The sequence below is a fragment of the Triturus cristatus genome, chromosome 7, assembly GCF_964204655.1.
Source record: "Triturus cristatus chromosome 7, aTriCri1.1, whole genome shotgun sequence".
NCBI lineage: Eukaryota > Metazoa > Chordata > Amphibia > Caudata > Salamandridae > Triturus > Triturus cristatus.
This window is the reverse complement of record NC_140590.1, coordinates 547992882-548019573: the sequence shown is the minus strand read 5'-3', so window position 1 is coordinate 548019573 and position 26692 is coordinate 547992882. Positions and strand designations below refer to the sequence as shown.

General features: G+C 49.8%; 1 protein-coding gene across 1 annotated transcript in view; it reads left to right on the top strand.

Annotated features, from left to right (window-relative positions):
- Positions 1 to 26692, top strand: part of MYO15B (myosin XVB) — a 1465505-nt gene that overhangs the window by 773577 nt on the left and 665236 nt on the right. Inside the window, exons 21-22 of the mRNA XM_085614939.1 lie at positions 11920 to 12098; positions 12259 to 12331. Coding sequence (XP_085471065.1) covers positions 11920 to 12098; positions 12259 to 12331 — 252 coding nt within the window. The remainder of the gene's footprint in view (positions 1 to 11919; positions 12099 to 12258; positions 12332 to 26692) is intronic.

Genomic DNA, 26692 nt, shown 5'->3' with positions numbered 1-26692 from the left:
GAGTACCTGCGGGGGGCATTGGTGGCTGACTGGTCGGCGGGGAGCCTGGAGGCCCGGGGCACAGAGACTAGAGGCAGCCGGCCCCCGGGCGGGAGGCTCTCAGGCTGCACATTGCTGGGCCGCGACGCGCCTGGAGCTTGGCCTGTTGGGGTTCGGTGGTCCGGCACCCGCCGATGCCCGTTTGCCTGGAGGAGACAGGCGAAGACACGCGCCCTTTGGCGCAGCACGTGCGTTACTGGCCCTTGGAGGAGGCGACGGGCGTGGGGTGCGGCACGGCCCCGGTGGGGCTAACAGCCCAGGAGACTCGACCCCCCTGTGAGACCTGTAGAGGAGGGACCGGGGCGCTTGAAGGTGACGTGTGACCGGCGGCCAGTGGTCACTTTGCGGGCCCCCCACGCAGTGGAGCCGCGACTGCGGCGGACCTCGCTGAGCCGTGCCTGGGGACTGCCCTGCGGAGCGGAGTGGAGCTGACTGAGCCGAGGCATTGGGCGAGAAACACCAGGCGCAGAGAGGGGGCCGGAAGAAGACCGTGCAGAAGCCTGGCGGGCGGTCTCTGGAGGCCGCGGCGATCCCGCGCACATGGAAAGCTGAGAGGTGCGTCGCTGGCCCCTTCTCCTCCCTCCTTCTTCGGCTCAGTGGCCACGTGCGAGTGGTGGGGCCCTGGTTTCGGCGGCTGCTTCAGAGGCGGAGAGGCTTGCTGGGACTGGACTGGTCCTGCCTACCGGTCGACCGGGCTGACGGCGGATGCCCACTGCACAACAATTGGTCATGGGCTGGCTGCGCAGTGCTCAGAGAGACGGCCGGACGTCGGTGGCCGGGCCCCGTCGCGGCGCCTGGAACGGCGGACGCAGCCCCGCGCACTGAGATGTTGGCCGCAAAGCTGGATTCGGTGCTGGCCGCGGTGGAGCGGATCGGCTCCTCTCTTGAACAGACACGGTCGTCGTTGGAAGCCCGCATTGATAAAGTCGCGGTTGACTTCACGCTACTCCACGCGGACCACCACAAACTGGCGGACAAGGTGTCGCAGCACGAGCAAACTCTCCAAGAGGTGCGGCCGGTGGTCTCCACGCACACAGCTGCCCTTCAGGACCTCATTGACCGGGTTCATACCTTGGAGCATCGCGTGGATGACGCAGAAGGGCGCTCTCGGCGCAACAATGTGCGAGTGGTTGGCCTGCCGGAAGGCGAGGAGGGGAGGAAACCGGAGCACTATGTGGAGGAGTGGTTGCGCAGCCTGGTCGGACCTGAGAAACTCTCTCCGCACTTTGTGGTGGAGCGCGCAAACAGGATTCCCACGCAGAGGCCCAACCCGGGGTCTCGACCGCGGCCCTTCCTGTTCAAGCTCCTTAACTACCGGGACCGGGATGTGGTGCTCCGCGAGACAAGGAAGATAGGCGGCGTCACTGTTGGGGGCGGACAGGTAAATTTTTTCCCGGATTACACCGCGCTGGTGCAGAAGCGCCGCAGCAACTATCTAGCGGTGAAGCGCCGCCTGCGTGAGCTAGAAATCTCATATGCCCTCCTGTTCCCCTCCCGCTTGCGGGTGATCACCGCGGATGGAGCCCGCTTCTTTGACACGCCATCCGAGGTCTGGGACTGGCTGGAGGACACGGGGCGCTGTGACGGCTGACGACCGCGGAGCCCGGAGGCCGCCGCACCACGTGGTAGAAGATTCCGCCAGCGCAGAGGGAGGAGGCAGCGGCGCGCGGAAGGGCGAAACCTGGGAGTGGCTCCTAGCCCGGAGAGGAGCAGGCTGGAACGCCAGGATGCGCTGGCAGCGGTGGCCACCCTCGGGTCGCCGGACGGCGGGAGTGGAGAGACTGCCCCGGACCGGGGGGATGTGTTGACTAGCGGCTCGTCATCCCCGTCTACTATAGTCTCAGATGATCAGCTGTTGCCGCTGGTCACCCCGCAGACAGCCGATCTTGTGATGTAATATGAGACCACGAGGAACGCCGGGGGTCACTGCCAGGGGTACTCCCTGAAGATGGGTCTTGCACCTCGCAGATGGACACCTTGCGGCGCCCACCCGAACAGTGATCAGAGGGGTGAGAGGCAGGTGAGGGGGACATGTTGCTGGAACTCTGGGGACTGACGGGACTGGTGAGCTGGGGTGGGTCCCGGGCTCCTGCCTCACCTCAGTGGGGTGGCCGTCTGCGGTAGGGCCCACCTGTCCTAGCTGGTTGTTGAGGGGGGGGGGTAGGGGGGGATGGGGAGGGGGGACTCAGCCTCTCCCGGTTCGGTGGTGCGCTTTAAGGTTGGGGGTCCCATAGCTTGACTTCTGCACAGGCACCGTTGTGGAGGTGCACCCGCGCGTAGGGATTCTCACTCGCCTGCCCCCTAGCCGCAATTGGGCTTAGTTACACTTGGTGAGCATTGGTTCATGGTTTGGACGATTACCCGTAGAGGATATCGCCCTGGCGGTTTCGATTGCCCGTTTGGTTTGTTCTTGCGCATGGAACTATGTTTGTGCGTTGTTGTGTTGAAAAGTTTGTTGCAGCTCTCTACATGGTCAGGCGAGGGCCCGCTGCCCCCCGCCCTGGAGGGACGCCCCTGGTCCCCCGCCACAGACGTACCCTTAGGACATCCACATGGCTGCAACCAATATACTCACTTGGAATGTTAGGGGCATGCACACACCGGCGCGGAGGTACTCAGTCTACGCATACATGCAGCGACACGCAGTGGCAATAGCACTTCTGCAGGAGACGCACATGACGGCTGTGGAGTTGGGCAGGCTGCGCGCGCGCTGGAGGGGGCAGGTATATGGCACTACATGCTCGGCACATGCTAGAGGCACTCTAATATGGGTGAGGGCGGGCGCCCCGTTTGTTTGTTTGCAGGCGCTGGTGGATCCCGGGGGGAGGTACACCTTAGTGCACGGACGAATAGATGGTCAGCAGGAGCTGCTGGGGTCCCTCTATGCTCCGAATGTGGAGCAGCCGGCCTTCCTCGCCGCCCTGTCGTCGGTACTGGCACCGTTTGCTGGCCTCCCCTGGCTCCTGGGAGGAGACTTTAACTCCGTGCTAGATATCCACATGGACCGGTCGTTCCCGCCCCTGCGAGGCACGCATGTGGGGTCGAACGCCAGAGCCCTTACCGCGTGGCTGTCGCATTGGACTCTCACCGATTTGTGGCGGACTGTTCACCCAGACGAGCGCGTCTATTCCTACTATTCAGCGGTGCACGGCCTCCATGTCCGGTTGGACAGAGTGGTAGGCACCCCTTCAGTGCTGCCGTGGGTGACCCGTGCGGAATATATGGGTCGGACACATTCAGACCACAACCCCCTCATCCTGGGGCTTAAGTGGCAGCCCGATCGCCCCCTGGTGCCGACATGGCGCCTCCAGACGGCGGCACTGGAGGACCCGGAATTTCGGGCCTCCTTGGGCACGGCGGTCGTGCAGTATTTCGATCTTAATGAGGGCTCCACAGACAGTGAGCTGATAGAATGGGACGCCCATAAAGTTTGCATTAGGGGGCACTGTCTGGGCGCGACCTGGAATATCCGAAAACAGTTGGCACGTACTCTCGCCGCCTTGGAGTCTCGCCTCCTCTCGAGCGAATTGCATGGTGAGGGGAGGGGCGCAGACTTGGGTCGCTTGCTGGACCTCCGGGCACGCCATGCAGACCTCTTGGAGCGGCTTCGTTGCCTTAATTACGCGGCTCACTCAGCCCGGGTGCATGCTACGTCGGACAGGGCGGGACGACTCTTGGCCTGGCTCATTAGGCAGGAGACGGCTCGAATACCAGTCAGTGCAATCACGGGCTCAGATGGAGCGCTGGTCCACACACAGTGGGAAATCCATCAGGCGTTCACGGCGCATTATGCTACCCTGTACCGGTCAACGGGGCGGAGGAGTGCGAGCGACCTGGATGAGTTTTTGGAGGCAGGGAAATTGCCCGGGGTTCCGGAGGAGCACCAGGCGGACTTGGAGTGCCCCCCCACGGTAGACGAGATAGGGGAGGCTATTTCCGCTCTGGCTTCGGGGAAGGCGCCGGGGCCGGACGGGCTTCCGGCAGAGTACTACAAAACTTACCGTGAGACCCTGATCCCGAAGCTTCACAGCCTCTACCCGACGGCACTGGAGGAGGGTACACTGCCGGCATCGCTGAAAGAAGCCTATCTGATTTCCCTGCTGAAGCCAGGGCGGGACGCCACTCAACTGGGGTCCTATCGTCCGCTTGCCCTGCTCAACACAGACTATAAAATCTTGGCGAAGATACTGGCGGAGAGACTGGCGCCGGTGGTGCCCACGCTGGTGCACAGCGATCAAAATGGCTTTGTGCCCAAACGCGCCACTTCGCTCAATTTGTGGCGGTTCTTCCGCGTGATGGAGGAGAGCACTCGACAATGGCCCAGAGCGGGTTGCCTGGTCTTGGACCTAGAGAAAGCCTTTGATTGTCTGGAATGGGGATACCTGGTGTCGACGCTGTCGCACTTCGGACTGGGGCTGGGCTTCCTACAGCTAACGGCTCTTCTGTACAAGGGACCTACGGTGCGCGTGCGTACGGGTCCATATGTCTCAGACCCCATTCAGATCGGCCGAGGTACCAGGCAGGGGTGTCCGTTGTCGCCCCTCCTGTTTGCGCTTGCAATGGAGCCGTTAGCGGTGACACTCCGTAGGGAACTGGCGGATGGCATTCCGCTGGGAGACGCTACCCACCAGGTGTCCCTTTACGCAGATGACCTACTGGTCTATGTCAGAGATGTGTCAGCTATCCCGGCGAGGCTGGGCTGCATCCTACACACCTTTGAGCAGCTCTCAGGCCTCCGAGTCAACGCCGCTAAATACTGTCTGTCCGCCTTCCGAGGCGACGTCCAGGACCCTGGTTACCGCCTTGGCGGAGAGCGGGTCCAATGGCAGCCGGACACCTTTCGCTATCTGGGTGTCCAGATATATGGCCGCCCGGCGGATCTAGTGGAAGGTAACCTGGGACGCGCCGTGACAGCGGTCCGAGCCCAGATGGCGTTCTGGAGTACGCTTGCCCTTTCGGTGACCGGCCGCATAGCGCTTGTTAAAATGGTGGTGCTGCCGCGTCTGCTGTATTATTTTGCCAACCTCCCGGTGTATATACCGGTGTCCTTCTTCACGCCCTTCACGCGCTCCCTCCGCGATTTCGTCTGGGGAACGGCGTGCCACAGGGTGGCGCTGCCGAAACTGTGTCTTCCAGTGGGCCAGGGTGGACTAGGGATGCCGTGTCTAGAACACTACTATCTGGCAGCGCAGCTACAATGGGTGGCCCGCTGGCTAGCTGATAGATGCCGAGAGGACACGGCGACGGCGGTGAACCCGCCGCTGACAGTAACGGAGCTCCTCCGAATCTTTCACCCGACCACGTGCGCGCTCAAGCTCGAACCACTGTTGCTAGTGGTGGCGTATAAATGCTACCGCCGATGTCTCCGGCTGACACGGACCAGAATCCCATATGCCCCAGCTATTCCTCTGGAGGGCTCCCCATGCGGGCGAGGCACGCTTGGGGCTGCAGACCTCAGGGATTGGCACACGGTTGATCTCCACACATTGGAGGATCTATACCATGAGGGGGGCCTTCGGTCATTCGCGACTCTTGCGGAAGAGACGGGGCTGGCGCAGGGCCAGTTTCTCCGGCACCGGGCCCTGATGGAGACGCTGGCGGGTCACTGGGGAGACTTGCGGGAAGAGCCGGAGCAGCATTTAGTGCTGCAATACCTCCATGTCTTGGGTCGAGGAGGGCATCTAATCAAATGGTTTGCTGCGGCTTTGCGGATGCACGCGGCAACGAGCTTAGGGACACTACACGAGAGATGGGAGGGGGATCTTGGCCGACCTATGGTAGATAGAGAGTGGGAGAGGGTGCTGCAGGGGCCGAGGAGGATACCGCGAAACATGAGGTTTCGTCAAATACAGTTTTGTGTCCTGCACAGGGCCTACCTCACGCCGGCTGCCATTAACAAGTATTTTCATCGCGTGGATGCATGCTGCCCCCGCTGCGCAGTGGTTGACGCCGACCTGCTCCACATGCTGTAGGGCTGCCCTGCGTTACAGTTGTACTGGCAGGCGGTACATGAGGAGCTCCGTCGGTGTACAAGCCGGGAAATTCCACCCGAGTGGCCCACTTATTTATTACATCTCTTTCGCCGGCCACCCCCGGCTAAGGTAGCCTCTCGTTTTCTTGATTTGGGGATTATAGTGGCAAAGCGACTTATCACCAAACGCTGGAAGGCAGACGCTGCGCCACATGTGCGAGCATGGCGTAGCTCTTTGCTGGTGTGGGCGAAGGCGGAGGAGGTGGCGCTTCGGCGGGAAGAGACGCTGGGTCTTAGAATGACGGCCGTCGCACCCCAATGGGGGGAGATGCTGCGGGCGCTACTGCACTCTGAGGAGGTGGCCCCAGGAGGTAGCGGGTCTGCGCTGTGGAGGCTGCGTTGGATGGCGAGGCGCTGTTCGTCTGGTTGAGCTGCCGCGCTGGTGTGACTGACAGGCATTAAAGTGAAGACAGTGCATGCCTAGGATTGCATCTTAGTGCTAGAGCCGGTCCTGGTGGGGGGGACTAGAGAAGTCGGAACATGGCGGGGCGGGGGATCAGAAGGGAGGGGCCGTCTAGACTAGAACTTGCGAGCTGCTGTTGGTAGTTGTCTTAGTTGCTAGGCTGTCGAGAAAACGGCCACCCAGTTACTGAACGGGGAGTTTAGCACTGTTTGTATACCTGTTTGGGGATGCACCGGGATTAGCACATACCTGACCCAGGAGAGGGTGGGCGGATGCTCTCCACTAGATCTGCGGCCCTGGCATCATGCGTGGTGATAACGTGCTTCAGAGCCTAGCTGGTTGTACAAGAGGACACTGTCACTCCCTTTCCTGCTAATGTCATGTGGCTAGAATGTATATGCTATGCACAGAAACTCAGCTCATAGTTATATATCACGATGCTCACTGATTTATTATGATGTAATGTGTGCTTTTGCCTGCAAACTCAATAAACAGATTTATAAATAAAAATGACTGCAACAGCTACAGGTTAGCCACCGCTTTGGAGGATTACTGCTGTATAGTCTATGCAAAGCATGTGATCTACAGCCCACATGCCTCGAGCGGAAAATGCTACTTACCCAGTATGCATCTGTTCTTGGCATGTAGAGCTGTAGATTCACATGCGCCCAGCCACCTCCCCGGGTAGCTGTACCTGTTCCAGTACTATCTTACTTAGATACATACACATGGACATCTCTTACTAACTCCATTCTCACCCTCTGCGGGAAAACAATCTAACAATGGAGTCGATGCCCGTGTGCACCATCACCAAAAGGAGTCACCACCTACCTCGTGACTGGAAAAGACTTCTTCGAACAAAAACAAAGTGCAAACATCGGTACCCAACACAAGATGGCAGACTTATCGAAAGCAAAGCATGTGAATCTACAGCTCCACATGCCAAGAACAGATGCATACTGGGTAACTAGCATTTTCCTTTTGACATGATAGTTCTGTTACACAATATTGTTGATTCTGATATCATGTCAGTGATCCCCAGCACATGCTTTCACTGCAAATGCACTGCACAACACTACATCTCTCCTGTAACTTATTTCTCTCTGGTATACATACACCCAGTGTGCTCACTCACCATGCATCCACTGCACAGCACTGCTCTCTCCCTGTACTGTATCCTTCTAAGGCATTCATACATCCAATGCAGAGTCACCACTCCCTCGCTGCGACGCACTTTTCATCTAACTGATGTAGGTCAAGGGTGAGTTAAGCACACAGCAGTGGAACTTTAAAAAGGTGAGTGAGCCTGTAGGCCTTACTCCAGTGACAGATGTTAAAAAAGACCTCTTCACTCCTACTGCTCACTACACAGTATTCTTCCACCATTGTACTCCTGCTGCCTGCCATCAATATGAGAGTAGTAGCGCTTTGGGTGCCGCTCCTGGTCCAACAAGGCTGCAACCCGTGAGACCGGTCTACATCATGGTGCACACACATGGTCTGTGTTTGCCTATGACAACAAAAATCAACATTAGGGACTCAGATAAGAGTACAGTTGGGCACTCAGAGCAGCGGTACATGTTCATTACCATGCAGAGGACTCTCCGTCCCAACAACTATCTTTTCACACTCCCCTGTATACACTTTCTTGCATCTCCTTCAGTTCACCACCACTCAAACACACAATGCACCCACTCATATGTAAGCACTGCATTTTCCTTTAATTTCCCTTTGTCAATATTTTGATGACTATGCATCTCCTTCACACATGTTTGGATTGAATCATATTTGCAACTGCCATATGTCTGTGCTCTCTTCCAAGACGCCAAGGATTGGATCACTATGTATTCTGAACACTTTTTTGACCTAGTGACACCCTTCGCACTACCTTCAGCCTCTACTCAAGAACTTTAATTCATAGTCCATTATAAACACATGGGTACAACTAAGTTCAAACGTGCACACTATACAAGAGTAACGTGCTTCACAAAAGACTGCACAAACACAACAACCAAGAAGTAGTAAATGGTTTTAGGGAATGGAAGATTAAGGAAAACATGTGAAATATCAATAGGAACTAAATCGCTGACTTGAATTACTTTCACATGTTTTACAGTCATAGATCAGAAACCGATCGTTGTTTTTGTCTGTAATGTTAGGGACTTAAATATAGGGCCGGATGAGGACCTGTTTCAATGTTAGCTGTTAATTGGTACCGGGTCTGAGGCCTGGAGGAGCCATGGCTACTAACGAGTCCTGTGATTTAATGATGGTGGCATTTTTCCTCAGTACTCTAAACAAAAGATAGAGTGAGAAGAGAAAGGAAAGCCCGTCCCACTTCCCCTACTTCATGAGTCCAACAAAAAGAACAAGCTTGCTACCGTGCCATTCAAATGTCACTCATGTCCTTTAACTGACGTCTCAGGAAAAACCATTAGGTTTTTTAAAAGAACCCTGGCTTGCTAACCTAGTTAGTAGCATGCTTCATCGTGGGGTTCCCACCTAAGATACCGAGTGCATCTTAGGTGTGCCTCGGTGATGAGGTGAATTTGTGAGTGCAATTTTAAAACTACTGCCAGGATATGCACCCTGTAGGGATACATTGTAAAAATCAACTCCTGGGGTAGGGTTACAAATGGTGGTGGATGTGCAGTTAGAAATCCAGGTGTTTGGTCGACATGTTTCAGCCAATGGTGCGTGCTGATTGAGTCACAGTGGCTTTCTTCAGGGCCAAGGTGTTAAGGCCACAAAAAAAACTAAATAGTGAACGCACACACACAATGCATGCATATATAGGATGGCTTATTCGTGACTTAAGATTTTCACCCAACTTCTTGTAGTGTCTGTAAAGATCGAATACAGCGAGACAGACATAATGCATCAAGACATGGTAGAATTAAAAAGCACTGATGAAGAGAATGCAGAGCTGGCTTAGCAGGTGCATGTCATGCAACATGTTTATGATGCAACTGGACAAATGTATCCAGTTTCCCGCGTACATTTGTTGTATTCAAGACGCATGCAGTTGTCTAAAACATTTATGGGTCTGTGTAAATACCAACACCCATACCATTTCAGTTTGTATAGTCCTTTATAATATTAGGGCAATTTCATTTTAAAGCGATCTCTTTTCATTTGCCGAATACCACTAGTTGTGACAACGAGCACCTCTCAGCACTTTATTCCCATTTCATTTAACTGTAATCATAGCCGGTAGTGCCGTCAGGCAGAAAACCAGTGTTGCTTGGCGCCATACAGCTGATGTGGTACAGGGGTGCGTGGTCTCGTTCACTGTGTGTTCACCTAACTTATTTCTTTGGGGTAAAAAGATGCATGCGACACAACATTCCCTATGTGACATGCCATTAAGTATAAGTGAAAGGAGACCAGAAAATGGGCTGAACTTTCTCCCTATGTCACCTACTCATGTTGCTACCAACTAGGGCAACATGGAATCCAGGGATAGGCGGCGCCTAGGGTCGCACTCTGTGGAGGAGAACAAACAGAGTACCATCAGCCCAATTCTTTCCTCAGTATTATACCACAAAACTGCTAAGATTCTTTGATTGCTCCTACACAGGTTGTGACCTCCAGGCACCCCCCCCCCCCCCCCCCTCTCCCCTTCCCAACTTACTTCGTCAAGGTAAGTCAGGGAGGAGGTCTCGCAACCGATCTGGGAGAGATCACTGGATCTGAGCAGTTTAAAAAAAAAATAATACTGAGGAAAGAATTGGGCTATTGGTAGTCTGTTTGCTCTCCTCCACAGAGTGTGACTATAGTTGCAGCCTCCCCCGGGATCAATCTTGCCCTAATTGGTAGCAACACCAGTAGGTGACATAGAGGAAAACGTCTGCCCATTTTCTGCTTCTCCTTTCAATTATACCTACTGGCATGTCACACAGTGAATGTTGTGCTGCATGCGTCTTTTTACCATAAAGAAATAAGTTGAGTGACAACCCTGTGCCATATACGCAATATGGCATGACCCAAGACTGGTTTTCTGCCTGATTACACTATGGCTATGATTACGGTTGAATGAAATGGTCACAAAGTTCAGAGAGGTGCGCTTTGTCACAACTATAAGTATGCAGCAAATGAAAAGAGAGAGCTCTTGAAACTGAAATTGCCCTTTAGTATTATAAAGGACTATACAAAACAAAATGGTATGGGTTATGATTTTTACACAAAGACCCATAAATGTTTTAGACAACTGCATGCATCTTGACTGCAACACGTGTGTGTGGAAACCTGGATACATTTGTCCAGTTGCATGATGGGTATGTTGCACGACACATGCCTGCTGCACCAGCTCTGCATTATCTTTATCAGTGCTTTTCAATTCTACCATGTCTTAATGCATTGTCTGTTTCGCTGTAGGCGATCTTTTCAGATACTACACTAACTTGGGTGAAAATTGTCAGTCACGAATAAACCATCCCATACATGCATGCCTTCAAGAGTAGAGTGTGCGTTAACTATTTAGTTTTTTTTGGCCTAACACCTTCGTCCTGAAGAAAGCCAATGTGACTCAACCAGCACTCACCACTGGCTGAAACATGTCGACCAAACACCAGGATGTGAGAGACCACTAATTTCTCACTGCACATCCACCACCGTTTTTAATCCTACCTAGGAGTCCATTATTAAAATGTATCCCTCAAGGACTGATATCCTGGAGGTAGTTTTAAAAGTTAACTCACAAATTTATTCTATCGCAAAAACTCCGCTGTAATCAGGCGTTGCAGCACACCTAAGATGCACTAGGTATCTTAGGTGGGAACTCGATGATGATGCATGCCACGAACTGATTAGTGGTTGAGGGTTCTTTTAAAAAACCGAATGGTTCTACCTGAGACATCGGTTAATTGACAAGAGGGACAGTTGAATGACACGGCAGTAAGCTCGTTTTTCCTCAGTTTCCATGTTGTTTTGCTTTCATTATCTAGAGTACACTTTCACTGAAATGTCAATAAATGCTCATTAAAAAATAGAAATGCTGCCTTGAAGTGGAGCCTTATACTTCTATAGTCTGCAAACGCACTGAATACCATTAGCATGGCAAGCACCTAACATGTCTTTCCAGTAAGCCTTGGTTTGATGACTGAGGTGCTGCTATGATGGAATAGGATTTATTTTGTAACCGTTATTGGCTTACACTCCTCCACTACATAGTGGGAGCCTCAATCCACCTTACATCTTGCGCAATTGTTTGCACCAAAACGTCTTGGCAAGATTGTTTATTTTGATATTCACTGTTGTCATTTGAACAGGATACCATCTCAGCAGCACACCCCCTCCCATCTCAACTTGCACTCTACATTGCCTTAGTCCCACCTATGATAGCTTTAAGCTTCGTCATCCTTTGACGTAGGTGCTCAGCTTTGCATTGCTGAACACTTTGACCCACACATCACCACTAACCTTCGACCTCTGACTATGTTTACAGGTATGTGTCCGACCACGGGCTGGGTGGATATCGGGCCATGTGCCAGCACAAACTTCTGAAATCCAGTCAGCATGCAGCCGCTGCCCCTAATGTGTGCCGCAAACACCCACCCACCCTGCTAGAATGGACAGCCAATGAGAGAAAGGGGAAGATAGTGCTGGAGGCCTACACCTTCACCGGTGAGTGTTGAGTGTCATCATGTCAGATGTCATCCCCCTTACTGCCCATCCCATACATGATAAACCCCTGTTCATGGATGCACCATCAGTGCTTTCTAAGCCTCACCTGGGTCACTAATGCCCTCTCTTTTTATCTCTTTTTATCTCTTGTGCTTCGTAGAGGAGATGTACTCCACCGAGGTGGATTCTTGGACGACAGGTGAAGAGTTTGCCTCATGGATCCTCAAATCAAGGTAGTGTACAAGTGAGTCTAAGCATGTGCCTAGCCTGACCATGAATGTGTCAATCTGTTATACTTGTGTGCCTGCATTTGGGCTTGCATGTCTGAGCTTGTAGATGATCCATTCCAAATTCACATTTGTTGAAGAGCCTCACATCTCGTTTTCATTCCGCATCATAACTACCTAAAGAACATACAAGGATGCAAATAAAGCAGTGAGTAATTTAGGGGTGGTTTATTTTGAGAAAAGCAATATTGAGTACTCTCCTTTGAAGAGTTTGAAATGCCAGTCTGTCTCACAGTTGTCCTTTGAAAAAGAATTGTCTTTGGCATGTTCCAAACTTGGTGATTTGGCATAGAGTACACAGTCTTCGAAAAAGACAAATTGACTCAGGCCTTTCACCTCACAGTTTACTCCCATTATGACACCTTTCAACTGAGGATACAAAAGTTTATATAGTGTATCAATATTTTAAACTATACTAGGGGAACACTTTTATGTCAAAACCTTCAACGAAGAAGTCATCTCTCTGTTCTCCAGTATTGTATCTTTTATAGATTCACATACTTGAATCTTCGCTGTCGTCATGGTTGGAGTCCCATGGTCACAGTAATAATAGTAGTGCTAAAGCCTTCGCATTTACTCCATTGAAAAACAATAGTATTTAGTAACCATCTACATTGTTTTAAAACAGCCAATCTGAGCAAAGACCCTGGAGTACTCATCTCCTGCAGAGCCGCCATACCTCAGATTTCTCACTGCAGGTTGGAGAAGTGTGGCTCAATGATTAAAGCGGCAGACCCTGATGCAGAGGTCTAGCCCGGGACCAGGGTTCAATTCCCCGCCTCGGTGGGTCTTGGGCTCAAAAATTCCACGGACATGATAATTCTCGCCTTGGTGCCTATTCCAATCATGGAGTCCCACTCTGCAACTCTGGGCAACAGCTTGCTTAATCTCCACAACGGCCCCCACAACGCTAAGGATGCCTGGCCTCCACCTTGGGGGTGCCCAGGAGTGGACGCCTCACAGGGAAAGCCAGGATGGGTTCCACAGCGGTATTCGTACAAGCGCCTTGAGACCCTTGCGGGTGAGTAGTGCGCTATACAAGTATCAATTTACAGGTTGTGTGTTAAGGAGTCTCCCTGAGCTCTGCTTAGCCACAGTGTTTTTCTGTTACCCTTTTGACCTCCAACTTCCAGATATCACTTCATCTCATTCCAGCATCTGAAGTACAGTTGGAGAGTGTATTGTGACTGTGTTTCTCACCAAATGTCAGAGTCTAAAATAGGGGGGTTTAGGCTGTGCAAGACTTATGGAAAAAGCAGACTCTTTTCTGAGGATCCTCATAAGGAATGCCTGTATTGTCCCTATCCAGACCATAAGCCCAGAGAATGTAAGTACTGCCAAACATTTTCAGCAAAATCCCTTAAGGATAGAGAGGGTAGATTACTTTTATGGCTCCAGAGGAAGAAGGCGGCCTTTGACTCAGACTCTGAGCATGAGGAGAAAACTCACTCCTCTTCCAGGAAAGAGGGAGAATTGTCCTCTGCCCACAGAGACATTAAAAGATCCAAGTCTCAAGGTAAAGACACATCTGAGAAGAAAAGATCCAAAAAACACCAGACTGGCCTTCCACCTCTCTTCAGAGATTTGGTGCAGCGCCTCCATCTGCTCCTCACACCCCCGAAGAGCCTTCTATGATGACAGACCATCTGTTTATGGTTCTGTCATAAAAAAAAAAATCCTACAGCTAAGGCCGCAATTTCAGGCTCACCATCGACTGTCTCGTTGGCGGCTACGACCACAGCGACGATCAAGACGGCGACAGGGTCATTGTGCAGGGATGGGATTTTAAATCCATCATCGACAATGACGAGAGCATCCCTGACGACGAAAATTTCCTTGTCGACCACTTCACTGTCAACGGCTGACCTCATAGATGCCCCAGTGACAAAGACTCCTCAAGCCACCTCATCAACATTGTAACCAACCATGTCGTTGATGGGCCCTTCGGTCCTGTCAACGGATGGAAGAAGTATTTTAAAGCCAAAACCAATGGTTTCGGTCTTTCCCAAGATCTCTCCTTTGCCTCTAACTCGCCTTCTATATTTCCAGAAGTCAGAAGATGAAGGTGTATTTGGCTCTGCATTCAGCCCTTCTCAATTGAAGGTTAAATATCAAGAGTCAGATGAAGAGGAAGATGCGGACAACAATCCATCGGGTTAGCTACAGGGCGACTACTCCTTCACTGATAGTGGTCCCACCTCTGCTCAGCGCTTGGCAACCTTTCAGGAGCTTTACCCTGAGAAGGAGCACCATCATCTCCAGGAACCCTCGTCAATGTCCCTATTTCCTTGGTTACAGACTTTCATCTCATGTTGAATGACTATTATGCATGCTTCTCTGGTGCCAACTCCGTTCAATGGCCCACGCCTCCACAAGAAGTCCCGGTCATCACTCCTGCTCCACAAAGTACGACAACACAGATAAAGGAAAAGGTAATACCACTGGTTATTTCCATGCCGGCTAACCTCAAGCCAGTGTTGATCAGCAATTAGAGTAGGGTGAGCTTCACACGGACCTTGACGCTCCTGATGAATGGGATGATTATATTGCCCCAATGCCACCGTATCCTACCCAGCAGACAGCTGATTCGCCACCTGCTGATATTGGCGGTTCCCACAACCTTCTAGAGAGGGCTTCAAAATGCTTCGACTTCCCTATGCCAGCTAAGAAGGCAGAGTGCTTTCTGTATGACTTTAAACCTGGGACACACCGCCCCTCTCGGGCTATACTCCTTGAGATTTCATATGGCAGGAGGGGCTCAAACTAATGAAGACACCAGCGTCCATTCATACTGCCATATCTAAGCTCGACCTAAAATATTCGCCTTCTGAAAATCCTCCCACATGCCTTATTGGCCACCCTCGACCGGATTCAGTCATCATGCAAGCTGCACAGAGGAGGGCCAAAAATCCTGCATCGCCATGCATGGCCTCACAAGATAAAGGTCGCCGCCTGCACAATATAGGCAAAATATTTTCTGCCCTGGCGGCGACCTCCATTAGAGCCTCTAATGACACGCCCATCCTTGGGAGATCCAACCGCAAGACGTGGTCAGACATCTCTTCTTTGCTGAAGTGTTTCCCTGAGGACAGGAAGAAGGTGAGAGACATTCTATCAGAACAAGAAAGGGCCTCTACCAAGATTGACATTGCCATGGACATCTCGTCCACCGCCTTCAGACAGATGGCTGGAGCAGTGGTGTTAACTTTCCAGGGATGGCTTAAGGCCACCACTTTCTGCCCTGAGGTGCAAGCTAAGGTATTTGATATGCCGTTCGCGGAGAATGTCTTTTTGGTAAGCACATCGATGAGGCACTCCAGTCAATCAAATCAGATACTGACACGGCCAAATTGCTCGGCAGATAGCAGCAGAGAACATTTCAGTCCTTTTGAGGCAGAGGTAAAGTGCAATATCTCTCTCGACCGCAGTTTCAACAGTGGTTTCAGACTTACTCTGAACAGGCCTATCATCAAACGTATTTAATCCAGGCCTACCGCCCGAACACAGCGTCATCTTATGCAAGGGCATTGGGACGCCGACGTCCACCAGCGGATGGAAGCGCTCCGGAGACTACCAGGAGACAATAAGAAGCTGCAGGCCCCTGCCACCACAGTCCAACTTCAGTTTGGTCCACCTTGTCCAAATTCTTCGATCATTGGAAGTTCATATCTTCAGACAAATGGGTGTTAGACGTTTTCCAGCATGGTCACACCCTGAAATTTGTTCAACAACCTCCGGATTTTCCACCACGGAAGACATCACCATCTTCCAGTTCTCAAAAAGGAAATTCGATTACTCCTCTCCAGACAGGCAATAGAAGAGGTTCCATGCGATCAGTGCCATCTGGGATTCTACTACCACTTCTTCCTCATCAATAAGAAGACAGGGAAATGGAGGCAAATAATGGACCTCGGGTTATTGAACAAGTTAATCAAAAATCAACCATTCAGGATGCTTTCTCTCAGGAGATCCTGCTTCTCATGGATGTAGGGAACTATCTCTCATCCCTCGATCTGCTGGAATCATATTTTCACATCCCCATACTTCCCAAGCATCACAGGTTTCTCTGGTTCGAAGTGGCAGGGTGCCACGATCAATTCAGGGTGCGACCAGTCAGCACCCAGATTCTTCACCAAGTGCTTGGCCCCAGTGGCAGCCTTTTTCCGACGGTCTGTTCACCAGGTATTTTCCTACCTGGACGATTGGGTAATCAAAACTCTTCCTTCCAGGCAGCCAAGCAGTCTACAGACGCCTGCCAGCAACTATTTCAGTCCCTAGGGTCTCATCTCTCATCCCTTCCAGGTGACTGGTTTTCCTAAGAGCTGTCCGGGATGCAAACCTTGCAAAGGCCTTTCCCACAGCAGAAGGGATTTCACACCTCCAAAAGATAACACGTTTACCGTCTTAAAAAAAAGTCAGTTTCTGTAAAACATACAAATCTATGCTAAGGATGATGCCATTCTGCATCCCGTTAATCCACAACTGCCACCTAAGCATGAGGCCTCAGCAAGAATAGCCCGATGTGCAGTGGGCTCAATGTCGGAGCTTCTTTGACAAAATTTCCATAACCTCAGATATGACGTTGGCAGTGTCAAGGACATCATCTCTCAGGGTCTCTCCTTTCTCTATACAACACCACAGATTGGGATGACTTTGGATGCCTCCGTGGAAGAATGGGGAGCCCACCTGCAGGACCTGGATGTTTATGACAAGACAGGAAGCATCATGCCACATAAATCTACAGCTGAAAGCAGTATTTCTCAGTCTTCAAGCCTTCCTTCCAAGGATCAGGGGATCTTCGGTCCTCATCAGGACAGACAACACCACTACCATGGTCTATCTGCCCAAACAGGGTGGGACGAGATTTCAGGTTCCCTCAGCCCAAGCACAACAGGTATGGGAGTGGCTGATAACCATGCATCTAATTAAAGGTGGAGCATGTTTCGGGAGTACAAAACAAGTGGACTGACTCCGTCAGCAGAGACACCATACAATGTCGTGAGTGCGAGCTCAACCACAAGCATGCACAAAGAGTCTTCCAGGTGTGGGGTTATTCAACCTTAGATCTATTCACTACATCCCTCAGCATAAATGCAGTCTCTTCGCCAGCAGAGTTCCTCAGCCAGGATTGTGGGAAAACGCCTTCCACTTCTCTTGGATAGGGATGTTCCCCTATGTATTTCCCCTGTTCCTTCTCATTCCAAGGATTCTACAAAAAATTAAACAAGAACCGTGTCGTCTCATTCTCATCGCCCCGGCGTGGGCAAGACAATACTGGTACACAAGCTGTATCGCTTATCAGAGTTCTCGCCCATTCAGGTTCAACCAGCAGAAGATCTCTCGATGAATCACTGGCAAGTGTTTCACCCGCAGATTCGCACTCTTCAATTGTCTGCTTGACTCCTCACCAAGCTGAATTCGGAACTCTGACAATCTCTGTGTGAAGAAGGGATGGAGGGGTGTCAATCCCCTGTAATAGAAGGACCCAGACTCAGGAATATATTCAAAGGATATGAGCGTTTATTGACATAGTTCCAGCTCATAAAATAATCAGAACACCAAAGGAACAGTCTTTAAAGAAGTCGGAGTTCTCGTTATGCTCGGAGTAGTCCGGTCCGGTCGTTCTCCTTGGTAGTCAGGGACGCTTCCGGTATTAAGGCGACAGGGATCCAGAGGACTCTCTCAAAGAAAAAGGAAACAGAAACCGGGGGTTACTCCCAATACCGGGATTCCGGATATGAAAGGAGGGGGAGGGGAAGTGAGGGGATCACCAGGGACCTTTACAGTTGAAATGCACTCGTGTGAGGGAGGTGCGCTGTTGCGAAAACACACCCAACCGTCCCGTGTCCACCCTCACCCACCCCTACCCGTTCCCTCCCTGTGAGAATACGAGCACCCTTAATCTGGCCCGTACCTTGTGGTGCCACACTTCTCCAGAAGCGTGGCAGGGCAGAGCGTGGTCTCGTTGGCCTCCCGGCTTTCTCTGCTCTTGGGACGACGCAGCCTCTGGGTCTTCTCTCTTCTCCTCCTGCGGCGGCACTGCTTCTAATACCTCCGACTCCTGGATACTGAAGACCTCCGTGAGTGTTCGGGACGACTTCTCCTCTCCTGTCTGTGTCGCGCCGTGTTCTTCCGGACGCCGTGCTATGAACTGCACCGAGGCTTCAGATTGGCGGATGGGCGGTGACTTCAGAGGCGGGGTCCCCTCCTCCGGGAATGTCCACTCCGCCTTAAAGGGACCATGTCCATCCTGCATTCGGGGCGGAAACGAACACGTATTAAAGTCCTCACCCGGCTCGTGGCAGGTAGGGAACCCCTGACACTGATGAATGCAAGTCACTACTGCAAAGGGCTCAAACTCCTTCTATGCTCAAGTGCCACTCAGCGAAATGGAAGTGGTTCTGTACATGGTGTGTTTCACAATCGTATCATCCTCTTTATTCAGCACATGAGCAGGTTCTACCTTATCTTCTGCATCTTGCCAAACCAGGTCTTTCTTATTCATCCATAAAAGTACATTTCCAGGTACAGACGGTGGTCTGACCAGTTGTCCTTCTGGTCTAACAGGCTCGTCAAGGAATTTATGAAAGGTCTCTTTAAAGCGTATCCACCCATTAAGCCTCCTCCAGTGCTTTTGCAGCTCAACACTGTTCTGTCGCACTTATGAGGTCTGCATTCGAGCCTATTCACAAGTGCGATCTGAAATTCCTTTCTTAGAAGGTTATTTTTCTCCTAGCCATCTCATCTGCTGGACGTATTAGCGAAATGTAAGCTTTCACAATAACTGAGTCTTACCTCTAATTCCTGGTGGACAGAGTAGTCCTGCGCAGTAACGCTTCAAATATTCTCAAGGTTCCACCTCAATGAACCAGTGATTTTGCCTTCGTTCTTACCCAATCCTTCTTCAACAGCAGAAAGAGCTTTGCACTCGCTGAATATTAAGCGTTGTTTGAAATTCTACCTGAAAAGAACTAGGACTTTCCATTAATCATCACAGTCACTTATCTCTTTCTCTGCCCCTACAAAAGGACTGGATCTTCTCAGCTATACTCCTCTGTCATTAAAATACAGGGTGTCCACTGCCTGAAAAGGTGAAGCCTCATTCCAGCCCAGTTCGCAGGAGTATCTCTATCAGACATATGCAGGGCAGCGACATGGGTGAACACCCACACCTTTATAAAGCATTACTAACTTGATGGCTGGAGTAAAGTAGCAGTCAGTCAGGCTGCTCTACGGCTACGCTTTGCATAAGGTATGCACTGTTCTGCTCTCAGCTGTTTTTCTTGTTATAATATTTTAGTAATAATTTGATTTTGCTGAATATGTCTCCTCTGATTTTATGCAATTTCACAGAAATTTAACTAGCTACTCGCATTCAGTTGTGTATCATGGTGGGATAGTTCACCTTCCCGTCGTCATTAGTGGTGGATACTGCTTACTAGTCTGATTCAAGCATGTTAATCTAACAAAGATACAATACTCGAGGAAAAACAAGTTACTTACCTGTACACTATGGTTCTTCAGTATTGATATCTTTTATATTCACATGCAACCCTCACCTTTTGCTACCTCTATTGTTGTTAGTTTACACTTGTGCTCGAAATATGAGGTCTGGTGGCTCTGCAGGAGATGAGTACTCCAGGGTCTCTGATTGGCTGAAGTTTGTCTGTTTTAAAACAATGTAAATTGGTTACTAAATACTATTCGTTTTTAATGGAGTTAATGCAAAGGCGTTAGCACTAGTATTATTACTGTTACCGTGGGACTCCCACCATTACAACGGGGAAGATTCTAGCTTGTGAATCTATAAAAGATACCAATACTAGAGATTCACAGTGTACAGGTAAGTAACTTGTTTTTTTATCCAGAGTTGCATTTCCGCTCCGTTTCCTGACCTTTACGTAAAATTACAATATGAATGATGAGATGGGAGAGGTCACTTGAGAAGTGTCCAACATGCTTTAAGTAAATGGTATTTGTTATTGCTACAGGTGGTGCTCGATAAGACTGCAGGTCCTCTCCGCCCACTGATGTAGCCATTCTGCTACCTTTCTGATGAGCACTTCTGTAGCCGGGAATAACTTTCCCTTGCCATCGGAGGAAGCCTCACAGAAGAGTTTTTGTTTGAAACCCTAGAACCTTCTCCAGCATTCACATAGCTGTGCTTTTCTTTGAAAATGTTACCGACCTAGCTGAGAATGTCTTTCTTTGTACCACCAATGTGTGTGACGTCCCTGTAGGCTTAAAAACAACATTGGTGCACCATGTGGATTCCAGACTCTCAGAAGTACTTGCACTCCAGGCGCTTTATATGACCACACAACATATTCTATGTCCTAAAAGTGTAATTGGTGAAAAAGAGCAAATGGTTTGGCACCTGGAGTAGAGAATTATGCAACCCAAGATGTCTTTTACCTTGTACAACCAACATTTCAGCACTTATGTATGCTTGTGATCAAGGGATGTTGCAGAAAATATTAGAGTTTGACATTTCTCATATAAGTAGCTGACACAATGCCATTTGACCAGTGCATTCAGGTTTCATTGTCCACATGGGACAATTGCCACATTCTCTTTACTGTAGACAGCACTGTTGTCAGAGACCCCTAAGAATTCTAGAATTTAGATCTCCCCCCAAATACAGGCATATGACATCAGCATGCCTATTAATGAAGGTCATAGAGGACTTTGAAGAACTGCAAAGGATAACATTAGGGCCATGTTCTCCTTGAGCAATTGGAGTATGTTCACAGCACAATTAATTTCTTAAACTAACACAGAAGCACATGGAACCCCTCTACCATCTATACACATAAGGGCAGTAGGCCTCCTACTGCCACATTCTCAGTCACTGTCACACTGGCGGCCTCAGCTTCAAACACAGGAACATGAGTGTGGAACCACCGCCCAGGACCAAACAAAGGTGAGAGCACTCTAGCCAGGAACCTAACCTCTGCTAAGGCCCGTTGGCAAAGCCACCGTGCCTCGTGGCACCACTGTTAGGAGGTGATCGTGATTTTTACAATCCAGTGATGAAGTCAACAAAATATCCCAGATACAGTACAAAGGAAAGTACGAAATGTGGGTTGAAATTCAATTATAGCCCTGGCGGTCAGTCTCATTGGTAAAACCTACCTCATAGTGAACCATATAACCTGCGTCTGTCTGTCAGCAACAGCAGTTTTCCATTCCACAGGCTTATTAATACGTTTTTTTAAAATGGATTTTCAGTCATTTAGGTATAGCAGTACAGTTTAAACTTTGTCGAGTAGATATTAAGTTTACATCCTGATAAACAAGTCGTCATCGGTGTGATACACAAGTGGGGCACATTGCTGGTGAACAGACATGATGTGAACGAGTACACATGGTCACCTTTTTCTTGATGTTAGTGGTTAGGGTATATGTGAGTGTCCTTGCCATATTTTCACCCAGTAGTTTATGATGTTCCAAGCTGGAAATTGAAATCCGAGTTCGCAACATCGGTATCTAATAGAGTTGTCTTAAGGTAAGAGGTCCCTGCTGGTGTGCCTTGCCGCCACTCCTCAAGCCATTAAGAGCAATATCTTGAGAAAGTTCCCATATGGACCTATGGTTAATAAGGAAGCTTTTTCTCTACTAAGGGATTTTTATCAAGAGAAAAACGAGTCCAGAACTGTAATCTAACCTGCACTTCTTAAGTATTTCCTTTTAGCTCCCCACCCCTACCCACATTGAGGTGACTTTTGTCATCAATGCCTTCTTTTCTTCCATCACTGTACTTGGCGGAAAGGAAGCTTTCCCCCTGATTGTGAAAGGACATAGCAGCACTTTTCTCATTAAAAAAGCCTTCTCCTACAAGGCCTCCATCATTAACTAACACAACTACTTAGCCAACCTTTTTGCATCTCCCGTCCTTTAACCTCGTGTTGTTCAAGAGAATATTGATGACCAAGAAATGTGCACGGTCTTCTCCAAAGAAGCCACCATTATCAATGGACATTTCATTACTAGCAATAAAGGAAGAGATACCTTTCGCAAGCACGGGTGGCTGTTGACATTGCTGTACTGACGTGGCAAGTAGAGTACTCTGGATTGCCTCAAAGGGACAAGGACCCAGTTATGTGCCAGGGGATTTTGGATTCTCATTTAAATATTGGAAAGCTCGTGGAAGGCTTTTTTCCACCTGTCCCTGCCCTTCCCTCGCCACCTCTAGGTTGGAATACTGAAATTCATCTTCATCTACTCCACCCTGAAAAGCAAATGATAGTGATAGAGCGCTCCAAGCAGAAGTCTTTGAAACTGATACTGAAGATAGTGATTTATATGGACAAAGACCATCAACGTTGTAATGAGGTCATGCAAAGAAGATTAGCAGTAAAACTGTTGGGCTAAGGAAGCTCCAAGGTATATGTTCCAAGGTATATGCTCCCAAGAATGTCTGCTCCTGGTGCTGTGATATTCTTCCATTATCAAAAGATAGAGCCACCCCATCTGGCAATGTTAAGGATAACATTAACTTTCCCCCCCCCCCTATTTACCATTATGGAAAAAACAAAAATCTATTTGATGTCCAGGCCTATTAATGGCCACACCCAGGAGGCAGTGTTTTAATTCTGACATAATAGTTTCCTACCCCCTTCCTTCATACTAGGGTGGAGAAAACGTACAGAGCACCTTAGGTCACGTTCGATGTTATCAGCTGGGGCCAGGAAAACGTCAACCCAGTACTTGTCTCCCACATTCCGGACTGTGTTAACCACCTTATCTTCCATGCTGTATTTTTTTTATCCCTGGTTTTGCTTCCTTACTGCCTACTATGTAATGCAATTTTCGTCTGTTTTTCTTTACAGTATGTATGTAAAGTGCTCTGATACCTACGGGTCAAGCTAGCGCTGTATAAAACTTTAAAAATAAAACAAATAAATTCCACCGAACGTTAATGAAGAAAGTATAATGCTTTCAAAAAGTCCCTTCACTGTGAAGATGGCACATGCAGTAGCAATACTCTCATGATAGTGATGTTATGCGGGCAAATATTTGTTGGTGACCCACAAAATAACCACCATGTTGTTTAGGTCCGAAGCAATTCTGTGCAGCAGCGTGCTGGTCTGAAGAAAATGTAGATATTTCTCATCATCATTGCTCGAGTCCAATCCGTCACAAGATTGGTGAAACATCACAGGAATACAGGAGGGATGGACATGGTTAGAGATGCTCCAGAATCGGAATTGGCCATGGTGTTGATAGAAGAGAAGGTCATTGTTGTTTTGATGGCAAAATGAGGAGCATTCACTCAGGACCCCTCACTGACCCTTGCCCGCAGCATATCTACCAGAGAGCCGTCTCAGCCATTGCACCTGAACTGCAATGTACAATCAACTGCTCCCTCGAAACAGGCACCTCCCCAGACAATTGAAAATGCGCAGAAGTCAAACCCTTTCTCAAGAAGCACTCCACACACCCCAAGAACTACAGACCCATCTCCCGCCTCCCCTTCGCAGCCAAAGTCACCGAGAAGATCACCAACATCCAACTCACGAACTTCATAGAATCCAAGTTAATCCTTGACACCTTGCAATCCAGATTCCACAGCAACCACAGCACCGTGACCGCCCACCTAGCCGCCACTGACGACATCCACACTCTCCTCGACCAAGGCCACACGGCAGCACTCATTGTTCTGGACCTCTCAGCAGCTTTCGACACAGTCTCCCACCGCACACTAGCCACCAGACTCATTGACGCCGGCATACAGGGAACTGCCCTAGACTGGATCCGCTCCTTTCCTTGCCGGCCGAACTCAAAGAATCGGAATACTGCCCTTCCTCTCCCTACCCACAGAAATCAGATGCGGCGCACTCCAAGGATCCTCAATCAGCCCCACGCTCTTCAACATCTACATGGCCCCTCTCGCAACCATTGTCCGAAATCATGGACTCAGCATAGTATCCTATGCCGACTACACCCAGCTCATCCTCTCTCTCACCAAAGAACCCTTCCAGGAAGAAATGAAGGACGTCCAGTGCTTAATTTGTAATAGGATAAGTACCGGGGCTCTTGTGGGGAGGCCACTGCAGCCTGCACCTCACGTAACCCATGCCAGCTGCCAATGACAGTACATACACAGCTACTAACCTTCACACTCCTAAAAGTTTGACAAGTCAGACTATTCCAGGCCCCCAAAGCCAGAAGAATGGCGCGGGAGGCTGGTATTAATCATTGTTAATGTAAATTGAACAAATAAACCGCTGTTGTTGTGTTCATACCTAAATTAGCATGACAGCGCTACCATGTGGCAGACTGTCGTAGTCCCGGTGCTGGCTATAAGGTGCCGGTGCAGAGCACCGGAAAGCACCAGCTCAAATTAAGCACCGAGGACATCACATTCTAGATGAGCAGCAGCTGCCTGAAGCTCAACCGGGAGAAGACAGAAGTCCTCGTACCCACCCCCTCCACGTGAGAGGACACCTTGTGGCCCCCCACTCTTAACAATCTTCCCATGGACCACGCCCGCAACCTCGGCATCATACTTGACTCCTCCCTCACCATGAACCGACTGGTCAAAGCCGAATCGTCCACGTGCTTCAACACCCTCCGCATACTCTGCAAGACCTTCAAGTAGATACCCCTCCCCCCCGAATCCAGAAAGACCGTCACCTGTGCACTCGTAACCTGCAGACACGACTACGGGAACGCCCTCTACGCTTGAATCAACAAATCTCTACTACACAAACTCCAGAACGCTGCAGCCAGACACGTCCCCAGCATCCCACGACAAGACCACATCACCCAGCACCTACGAGACCTCCACTGGCTCCCTGTCGAAAAGAGTGACCTTCAAGCTGCTCACTCATGCCTTCAAATCCCTCCACAACACCAGACCCCAATACCTCAACAAAAGAATCTCCTTTCACGCCCGCAAGAGAAACCTCCGCTCTGACGACCTCGCCTTGGCTGAAATCCCACGCATCTGGAGAGCCAAGTTGGGAGGTAAAGCCTTCTCTTACATCGCGGCCAAGACCTGGAATGAACTCCCCTCTCAGCATCAGATGAACCCCCACACTGCAAGCAGTCAGAAAGAGCCTCAAGACCTGGCTTTTCCAATGATTCGGAGCTGCCCGATATTCCCCCCCCCCCACCTTAGTGCCTTGAGTGAGGAGTGCCCTTTACAAATCCCTGATTGATTGATTGAATGCTTAGAACATCACCCAGATTTGCAGAATAATATGTGGATTCTACTCCAGACAGATTATTAGAAGCAGAAAGGTGTACTGAATGAAACGTTAACAAACAGTAGGAGGCCATATGACTATTAACATTTTACCTCAACATGGACTGGGCAGAGGATCAGGAGCAGAAGTCCAAAGCAACAAAAAGTGGATAACTAGGATCCGTGCCTAATTTGAGACGGTGTTTGCTGGTGGGGCCAACAGAAATTCATTATTTGGGACCATGGCTTATTTTTCATCATCAGACTTTGACCCAGAAAAAGAGAGAGAAAGGGAGGTCAAAGGAGAAAGTAATAGAAGAGTAATGAGAAACCATTGAAGAGGGGAGAAAGCAGGGACGAAAATGAACCTGCGAGAGTGCGATACAGAGGCAGAAAGGGTTGGGGGCATAAGAAAGAGGCATGATTTGAATCAATACTAGGCAGCCTTGATATTCGCCAACCATGACCTTCTGCAGTGCTGGAGGCGGGCTTCGGAAGAAAACTTTGGGCTGGGGTCCGCCAGAAAGTGGCATTTGGTAATATGGTGGATGACCCCGCTAAGTGTACAATCACTTCATAGTTGAGAAAACACCCTTCTCTGAGGCCATGTCACCACCCATGTCGGCCACAATACCGACCATTGCAAGGATGTCCCCTTACAGGCATTGCAACATTATCAGGGTTGCAGCCTGAGACCTGGACAAGCATAGTTGAGGACATAGAAGTTAGTATCCTGATTCAACACTTGTAGTGCAGAAGGTAAGACAATAATTTAGTGCAGTGAAAACCTCACTGTGAGAAACGCCCTTGCATTCTCACATCCCAGCCACCCCAGTCATGTGAATAAAGCCTTTCAATTTGTAAGCATGAAAAATGCAAACGTCTAAGAATGTGTGTCAGCAAGGGAGGCCTTTTGAAGTTTGGGTGGTTTGGCTAGTGTTAATTTGAGATTCTATAAAGCCATGAAGGTGCAGGTGTATCTGCATGAGAATATTTGAATGTTTTTGATGATTATGCGAATATCACCGTGTACACTCCTGAATCGACTACATATGTTTTGTATGCCTGAATTTGATCACCTCTGTTTTCCTGTCTCCATTCCTTCCTCACATGTC